At 35.9% G+C, this 9,893-nt stretch overlaps 1 protein-coding gene across 2 annotated transcripts in view; it reads left to right on the top strand.

The window, feature by feature from the left end:
- Tg (Transglutaminase) overlaps nucleotides 1-9,893 on the top strand; it is a 59,940-nt gene that overhangs the window by 38,647 nt on the left and 11,400 nt on the right. The window contains exons 2-6 of one of the 2 annotated variants that reach the window (XM_067108480.1): nucleotides 1,884-1,898; nucleotides 7,210-7,407; nucleotides 8,290-8,408; nucleotides 9,189-9,315; nucleotides 9,491-9,720. In XM_067108480.1, coding sequence (XP_066964581.1) covers nucleotides 1,884-1,898; nucleotides 7,210-7,407; nucleotides 8,290-8,408; nucleotides 9,189-9,315; nucleotides 9,491-9,720 — 689 coding nt within the window. The remainder of the gene's footprint in view (nucleotides 1-1,883; nucleotides 1,899-7,209; nucleotides 7,408-8,289; nucleotides 8,409-9,188; nucleotides 9,316-9,490; nucleotides 9,721-9,893) is intronic. The other variant, XM_067108481.1, reaches the window with a different exon arrangement.

Below are 9,893 nucleotides of genomic sequence, written 5' to 3'. Positions count from 1 at the left end.
ATAGCAAATTAAGATAGCTTAATTTTTAAAAATTGAGGATTTTGTAATTTTTCAATGAAATGTTTTCAAATCAGAAATTTTATTACCGGTATACAACTATAGCTTTCTATGGCGTCGATTTTTATGATGTTTATTGATGGCTTGTTAGGCAGATGAAATATATTCTGAAGAATAATCACTAGTGGTTTATAGTGCACTCAGATATTATTCTGAGGCGTTAGATTTTCACGGCATTCTGTACTTTGGAAGATAAAAATTCCTTTTTGATAATTTTCATAAAGAATTTTTGATCCTATAACGATATCGGTCTTAGTTATTCTTACAATGCGTTAAACCATGCTTTTCCTCATGAGAGTAAAAGCTACAAACTTGAACTTTTTTTATCATTAATCACTGACAACTTCTTAATTATCGACATTATCAACTATTCTTTTTATCATCTAGTACTCTGTTATCGATATTATCAATTACTGTATGAACAGCTTCATCATCTACTTTATAATTAACAGTATCATCAGCTTTTATCATCTTCTTAATCAAAATTTTTAACATTTTGTCATAAACATTTTCAAACTGTTCATTATAAACATCAACCGCCCCTTTATTATCAACAATTTCAGCATCCTTATTATCGACATTATCAACTATTAGATTATAAACATTATTAACAAAATTATCCTTTTTATTATATTCATATTGGCCTGGTCCCTTTACTGAGGACGTATCCATATTTGAAAAGTAATCGAAAATATGATCTATTTTTCAGTTATCCGTCACATTTTAAAGTATAAACTTTGAAGAATCTCGCTAGTTACGTATATAAATCTTATTTTATCTTTAAAAATTACCTGAAATTGAATTTTATTAAGTTTCCAGAAAGCCTTTAGTTGCTTTTGAAACCTCATTTAATCTCGTAAAGTAAGCTAAAATTCAAGTTTCAACTTTTAAAGATACGTTTAGTTTATTAAAGCTTTTAAAAGCAACTCTAAACGCACAATTAATCCAGAAAAGTGATTGTACCTAGATAGGTCATTTAAATAAAAAATGAGAAAATAAATATTTAAATAAATAAATAAATAAAATAAACAGGAAATTCAAGCTTAAACTTTTTCCAAGATTCTTCTTTAATTCACTTTTGCCTCCTGGAATTTTTATTATTTTCGAATTTATTATATTAAAAATACTTCTGAATTCTTCGCCATTAACTTACTCTTTACACAAAAGAAAAATGGATTAGTGTCTATTAGGAACTGATATAGTTTAAGAGTTTCTATTAATTGTATTAGTTGAATCAATTGGTAGAATACTTAATGTTTAATTATCTATTACTCTCTTAGTAATCGATTTCCTCTTATACTAAAAAAATTGCTATAATATTTTGCCATAAAATTCTTCAATTTGTACTCGCTTTCCAAAGTATATTATTCTTATAATGAGTATTAGCTTTCCAAAGTAGATGCCATTATTCTTATACTGATTATTAGTTTTCCAAAGTAGATGCCATATTCTTATATTGATTATTAGCTTTATGCATGTTTTACAGCTTTCTATGTGTCGTAAATATTTCCGAAGACTTACTTTAGCATTCTTAATTTAAATTCTTCACCAATTCACACTTATTTAGTAATTCAAGCGACACTTGTTAGTTAAATAATGCATGTGTTACAGCAACTGTTTGGGGGGTTTTCTGCAAAAATGGAAAGGCTTCAGTAATTAATTTTTTATTTTGTCAAAATTGCATGTTACACAGCAACTATCTACTAGTGGTCTCAGTCACTCATTTTGGTCCTTCTCTGTTATTCCCATATTATTATTGGTCATTTAATCTCACCTTTCTTTTGCTTTTGTCTCGTCCTTTTTGGGTGGTGGTGCTGTTCGTGTAGTGGAGTTTGAGAAGGGTATGTATCCTGCTAATCCTTCCGTTGTTGTGTTGCTACTTTGTGCATGTTTTCTTTCTACTTTTTTCTTATTTTGCATGTGTGTTTATTTGGCTTGTGCTTTTATGTTGCATGTATGTTTTAATTTTGCTTATATGTTTTTATTTTGCATGTGTTTTTTTATTTTGCTTGTGTGTTTTTTATTTTGCAAGCATGTTTTTATTTTTGCATGCATTTGTTTTATTTTGCATGTGTGCCTGTCATTCTTGCATGCAAGTTTTTACCTTTTCAAGCCAGTTTTAACTTTGCATGTCTTTGTGTGTTTTTTTTATTTTTCATGCTTGCTTTCCTTATCTTGTTGCACTTTTTAGCTACTATGTATAACATAATTTATTTTGTAATCATTTATTTTCGTACCGTTTAATTTTTCTTCCAACAATATCATGAATTTCAAGTCTGTTTAATTTCCGTTACATATATGCTCTTACTTTTTCAAATATTTGACCAACATACGAGATTACATAGTAAACACACGTATATCTCCATACGCGTTCTTTTGCTCATGTGCACGATCTTAATTTTTTTGTTGCCTTGTATATAAAAGCACATTGGAAGCATAGTTTCAAAAGTTTCATATACTGCTTTGTTTTGTATTAAATTTTCTCTACCGTAGTGCTCGTTATAAAATATACTTTTTCCTCTTGTCATGCTTTATCAAATTTTTTACATAAGATTATGCATCGTAGGCCTTGTATAAAATTTTACGCATTGCATTCCTCCATGAAAATTGTATTTATGTACAATTTTTACTGAACTGGCTCTGTGAGGAAGCATGTAGCGAATTGCTACCTACAAAACTTTTACCTTCTGCATAAATCCTTGTGCATAATTATGTATACCCAGGCACGTTGTAAAGATGTCATGAATTGCATTACTCCATAAAACAAATCTTTATCTGCGATATGGCTCCATACGAACATAACTAAGAGAGTCACAGGGAACAATTCGCTCCAGATGTTTTTCCAGAGACTGGGAGATTATTGGCCTGGAATCGGACGGCGAGTGAAGGTGTCCTTCCGACCTTACCTCAAGGTCGACCACTCACCGCCTCTCATTAAGAAGTCAACCCTGACGTGATCCGAATGCTTGACCTGAGGTGCATCATCCTGTCAATTCTGTCAGGGGCCGTGTTGAGACATAATGCTGGGCCGGCTGCAGTGCTTTGGACCCTTCCAGTTTCACTTGGAGTTTTCTTTCAACTCTCAAGTTTTCTTTAATCAAGTTCTGATTGGTTGATGTAGTGTGTAGTGAGAGCTCTTCGAATTTTTGTAGCCTTCCAGTTTCACTTGAAGTTTTCTTTCAACTTTCAAGTTTTCCTTAATAAAGTTCTGATTGGTTGATGTAGTATGTGGTGAGAGCTCTTCGAATTTTTGTAGGCTTCCAGGTCCACTTGAAGCGTTCTTTCAACTTTCAAGTTTTCTTTAATAAAGTTCTGATTGACTGAATTAATATGTAGTGAGAGCTCCTCGAATTCTTTATAAACTTCTTGAAATTCTTTAAAGACTGCTCGAAATCCTTCAGGTAATATCTCAGGTCATCCTAAAGATATTGTCTAAAGGCATCTTGGAGATATTTCTTTAGTTCCTTATCTCAGGTCATCCTAAAGATATTGTCTTGATTAAGCCATCTTTGCGATATTATTCAAGTCGTTTTTGATAAACGACCCCAAAAATCATCTCAGATCTGACCGATAGACGAACTCGTCGAAAATGTTCCCGTCTCCCCACCTGGGTGATTTGGCCCCTGGGGCCGACAGAATTACCAATAATTTTGCAATCGCCAGCATGTGCGGCGTGTTATACTCGAATGCTGTCATTATCTTAGTACCGCCACTCCTCCCAAGGTTGCGTATCGGCAGTTATTTCGTGTTCTTAGGAGTTATTTCTCAAGAACTTGAAATTAGGAGTGACTGAAGGAAGAATAACTCTCTTAGAGGGCGTCAGTGTTCATGGAGTGCATGTAACTCAGTCTCCAAGGCAGGTTCGAATGCTTGAAACTGTACCTCTCCCAAATCGCTGACCACCATTATGTAACATGGTGATTAACAGCTCTCTGCAGGGCTGGCCTGAATTGAGAGTGGTAAAAGAACTGTCAGTCTCTCTGAATTATTATTATTATTATTATTGTTATTATTATTATTATTATTAATCAGAAACGAGCCCTATTCATAAGGAACAAGTCTACACGGTCCACTGACTTGAAATTCAAGCTTCCAAAGAATATGGTGTCCATCTGAAAGAGGTAACAGGAAATACAGAAAAAAGAGATCAGTTATTAGAAAAGAAAAAAATAAATTAATACATCATTAACTAAACAGATAAAAAAAGACGGTACCACATCTCTTCTTAAGGGCAGACATGCCATTGTTAAGGACGAACACCTGTATGTTGGCGGAAGCAAACAGGTTTTTACACCAGACGAAGATTTGAGTGTACAAGAATATCATTATCCGTGTTTGGAATTCCGCTCTGGGACATACTGTCCTTTTCTATACAGTACAATACACATTTTGCTTCTGTTCCTTATCCCCGTTTTTATTTATACATCGTACATTATTATACATTATTACTATCGTTCTTTTTCATTCTTATTTTAACTTTTATTCTGTTCATTTACTAAGGCAATAATATTCTGAAACTTTTGGCTTGTTCCTTTTCTTTATTTAATTCTTCCTTTTTTCTTTTTTTTCGTTTTTGTTACTTGAATGTGAGATACGCTATCATTAAAAGCAGTAGGATCTTGGGACCGCGCTTCTTGGTAAAAATGGCTTCGTAATTCTCTCTCTCTCTCTCTCTCTCTCTCTCTCTCTCTCTCTCTCTCTCTCTCTCTCTCTCTCTCATGTGAGATACGGTATCATTATTATTCATTAAAATCAGTAGGATCTTGAAACTGCACTTCGTGGTAAAAATGACTTCGTAACTCTCTCTCTCTCTCTCTCTCTCTCTCTCTCTCTCTCTCTCTCTCTCTCTCTCTCTCTCTCTCTCTCATGTGAGATACGGTATCATTATTATTCATTAAAATCAGTAGGATCTTGAAACTGCACTTCGTGGTAAAAATGACTTCGTCTCTCTCTCTCTCTCTCTCTCTCTCAATTCCCATTTGCATAGGTATTTCCTTGCTCGCCAGAAGTCAAAGAATATAATTAAGGCTTCAGCGTCGGGCAATCCAGAATGTTATGCCAAATCAGTGGCGTTGTTGCTAGGTCAGCAGTTTCGTCTTAATGAGAACCAGACAACATCCTTTTGACGTAATTGTGTACCTACAGGGAAGTGTTGACTAATCCCTATGTGACACGATGGCTCTGAAGAGGAAACATAAATGAATTGTATATACATAAGCACATGCTGAAACCGGGCTGGTAGCACCCTCTGGGGCAACCCATCCTATGAGGAAGAGGCGTGTGTTGGGGCTACTACACATACACACATGCACACATAATAATTATATATATATGGGTGTGTGTGATTGCGTAATTTCCTCATTAAATCCTGGCCATGGTATGTTAAGTTAAAAGCCAGTGAATTATGTACCTGGAAGTCAGCTGACTATCGAGGATGGAGACGAGGCTGGAGGGGCCATTAGGCCTATAAAACCTTAAGCCCAAAATACTAGTTGAGAATAAAGAATAGCAACAAAAAATGGAGTAAGGGACAAAGAAAAGCAGATCAACGTGAGCAACCTCTGATATCATCTAAACAGAGTCATAACAGAAAGAAACCTTAAACATCAAGGATCTGATCCCTTAACTTGGTCCGCGAATGTTTACGTGACCAGTGGAGCTTCTCATGTTGTCATGATAACGATGATGATTCAGCAGTGTCTCCCGAAACGTTCTGCGGTCACACACGTGTTTGCTTTGCTTTGCTGTGCTTGTCGTGACTGTAAGCACACCGGCTAGAATATGAGGTTCAAGTTATACGAGAGAGAGAGAGAGGAGAGAAAGACTCATCATCCCGTGGTGAATGTAAGCTTTTATTTTCTCGTTAGTGATGCCAACTGCAGAACAAGAAACTCTCTGGAAAGACCTGTTTTGAATGTTTAACCAAAATAAAAGAAGAGCCCCTCTTCGTTTCAAAAGGCAGTATAACATACATTAAGTCATTTACTCATTGCCAGAACGATGACAAACGAAAGTAAAGAAAATTAGACCAGGCGGTAGATGGAAAACCGGCCATTTTAGCGGCACCGCTCTTGTCCACTTGTTTGTAGCAATAAGAAAAGGAGGTGGTCGCTTATCACTCCGTTCCATCTGAACAAATGCATCTGGAGAGAGAGACACACACACACGCACTCACACACGCCATTGAGGCAGATATGAAAAGTAATTCGTTCCATTCAGGATCTGGCGGGGTACTTTTCAGAAGAGGTTCCCGCCACTTCTCACGAATGCAGCTGCTGGGCGGGAGGGAACTCGTCTTGGGATGAGGGTAGGAGGCTTAAGAGTCACATGAAAGGGTTCAGTGAATCGTGGGAGATACGGGTAGTACTAGTACTTAATTTGAAATGTTTCTTTTTTGGTAGTACTATACTGGTAGTACTATGGTTATGAAGATATATCTTTTATGGTAGTTTAACATTTAGGGTGAAATGCTTTTCGTACGAAGACTAAATCTTTTTAGGCTAATACTAATGTTTGGGTGAAGTGTGTATTTGCTAGTACCATAGTTAGGACAAAATGTTTTTAGCACTCTAATATTGAGGGTAATGTTTTTTGGATATTAATATTTTAAGTTGAATGTATTATATTCTAACGACAGTAAATGTTAAGGACGAAATATGCTTACTACACAAACGTTTAACTGAATAGTTATTTTATAATACTAGTATTTTGGGCAGTACTAAAGTTTAGATTAAGATGCACTGTGCGTGTTTTATGGATGGATCTAATGTTTAAGACAAGAACAACTGAGTTTTAGGATAGTATTCATGTTCAGATATTTCATATTTAGATTGTACTAACGTTTAAAGTGAAAATCGGTGCTAATGGAGACTATTGCATCTGTTGTTCATTTAATGAATAGTAAAATGTTTAAGGAGCGTATGCAAATGCCAAAGTAAATTTTTTGCTGAGGAAGTCTTGAAATAAAATTTACTGCTTAAAATAAGCAGGCCTCGTGCCAGCACGGACTCTCACTCTTCAGAGTAACTCTAAAATAACTAAAATAAAAGTGTATCAAGCTGAATGAGCCAGACCTTTAGTACTATAGGTATCCCCCACTAAAACACGAACTGCAGACGGCTACTTTAATCCCAGGTGTCGTTTCTTTGGCAGAATACTTGGCAGTGAAGAGCTTCGACTTGGCGATCGCGAAGAACAGCACCGAGCACCACGCGGCCGAGTACGAGCTCGTCGAGAGAGCGGAGCCGCGTCTCGTGGTGAGGAGAGGCCAAGAATTCACGATCATCTTGCAGACGAATCGACTTTATGACGCTGAGAAGGATAAACTCTCCCTTGTGTTCACCGTCGCAGGTAAAAGGATGCTTGGGGATTGTGGAGGACTGATATATGACGATAGCATTTTAGAGGCGTTTAAACCGTTTGGTAAAATAGTATTTATATTTTATTTACATGGGGCTAGAAAAAGTTATCCAATGTACTTTTTGAACAGGATTTATGCGGATCTTTGTTTTAATGCAGTACTTAGGTATTTTATATTTCTGATTTGTTATTAAAGGTATATTTTTTTATCATTGAAAGAATTTGACGTTATATTTTAATAGATGGTTATAGCAGATGGTAAATGAACAAAATATTCAACATAATAATAGCAGAAATTTTAATTGAACTGTTGTATATGAAAATAAGTAGCAATATAGTGAAGTGAAAATAAAAACACTGGAATTAATTTTCTGTTATTTGTGAGTATATAAGCAAAATGACAGTACTTTAAACAGGGTAAATTTAATTTGGTCTACTCGCCCAATAATAATAATAATAATAATAATAATAATAATAATAATAATAATAATAATAATAATAATAATAATAATAATAATATTTCTGGGACTACTGACCAGTGATCTACTGATGTACATTATTTTTCGGTCCTCAGGATCAAAACCGTGTAGATATATCAATGTTTAGTATATTATCAGTTAGGAGTGAAGAATTTGAGCTTTTAACAAAATGCATCTAAAGAGAATCGACAGGAAATGTACGTCCGTATATCAATGTTGATTTCATTACTCCATTATTATTATTATTATTATTATTATTATTATTATTATTATTATTATTATTATTATTATTATTATTATTGTTGTTGTTGTTGTTGTTGTTATATGAGTAGCACCGGTACTAATCCTTATAAGACTATATATTTACCCACGCCATCTTCCACTCTACTCCCAGACGCCAAGAAGCCCAACTTCGGCAATGGAACCCAAGTTGGCGTTGGTATCGACATGGAATCTCCGAGTGGCTGGAAGACTAAGCTGGTCTGCGCGGACGAAAACTCCCTGACAGTCCAGGTATATAGAAATTAACCCTTTTTCAGCTGGTGCTGGTACAGTCTCCGATGGTTTTACCGAAACCTGAGGGCCACACCAAGCCTGCTACTACCTTTCGCTCTTACCACAGTTTCTAGCCATTTTAAGGCAAATGGCAGTTGTGGCATAAGGCCTTCTTAATCCAAAACAATTAACAAACCAACCAGTCACCAGTTGCTGGTTTTTTTTCTGCTGTCAATGTTGTTTAGCCGGTCCTTGAGGGGAAGCAGCTCTAAGTTATTGTTTTTTTATATTGAATTTTCGTTTGCAACTAACATTTTTTTTTTGTAATAAAGTAAGTGTTGTGATTTACCATTAACACTTCAGTCTCCAAAATATAGAAATAGAAATAAGGCAAGTTCAGTTGTTTTTTTCTACGGTTGAGCAGATTTGTTGACGAAACACTTTTTAGTTATTGTTTTTTTTATTGTTTACAGCAAGCGATATTATCTTGTAGTAAATCATGCTTCCAAATTTCCTTGGTACTGGATTGAAAATTATCGAAATAAAGCAACTTTCAGCGCGTTTCTGCAGTTGAGAAGGTTTTTGTGATGAAACAGGTTTAGTTAACATCGAAATGAAGCAGATGTTTACATCGAAATGAAACAGATTTTATGAGCTTCATCTTCTAGACTTTGTTCTTTACAACTGAGAACAGCTTTTAGTCACTGTATATTTTTATAATACAAGCATACTGCCTTATAGCAAAGCATGTCTGTCTGACAATTCATACACATCTTACCATAATTCCTTTCCAACTAGGTTATGACATCCCCGAAGGCAATCATTGGCAAGTGGAACTTGGACGTAGACATCCAATCAGCAGACACAATCCACAATTACCCATGCAAGGATGGGTTCTACCTCCTGTTCAATCCATGGTGCAAAGGTAAGGAAAAAAATGGCTAATCTGGTTCTCGTCCTGTCTCGAAGCTTAGCCTACATTCGTATTCAAATGTATGTAGACCTATAGTATCTAATTCCATTCCTGTATTGATTTTATCTTCATATTCAATTCTAGAATTATATTTCGTTATTATTAATTGCATTGTTCTTACGTTCAGATGACGCAGTATACATGGAAAGCGATGAGGAGAAACAGGAATACGTCTTGAACGATTTCGGCATGATCTGGCGCGGGACCACGACGCGGTCCAGACCCTGTCCCTGGAACTTTGCCCAGTTCGAGGAGAACGTCCTGGAATGCGTGCTGGAAGTTCTGACAACTGTGTGCAAGATGTCACCGGCTAACAGGGCAGACGCCGTGAATGTGTCTCGGGCTATATCGGCTGGGGTAAGGGCTACGCTCTCTCTCTCTCTCTCTCTCTCTCTCTCTCTCTCTCTCTCTCTCTCTCTCTCTCTCTCTTTGGCGGGACCACAGGTTTACAACGCGGACAACTTAATGTCCTTATGTAGTCCAGCAACAATCAAGGAGAGAGAGAAAGACAGGTTTGAAACTAAAGGAAG

Source organism: Macrobrachium rosenbergii, chromosome 9 (genome assembly GCF_040412425.1).
Source record: "Macrobrachium rosenbergii isolate ZJJX-2024 chromosome 9, ASM4041242v1, whole genome shotgun sequence".
In the NCBI taxonomy this organism is placed as follows: domain Eukaryota; kingdom Metazoa; phylum Arthropoda; class Malacostraca; order Decapoda; family Palaemonidae; genus Macrobrachium; species Macrobrachium rosenbergii.
Note: the sequence above shows the minus strand (reverse complement) of the source record. Positions and strands in the feature narration are given on the sequence as shown.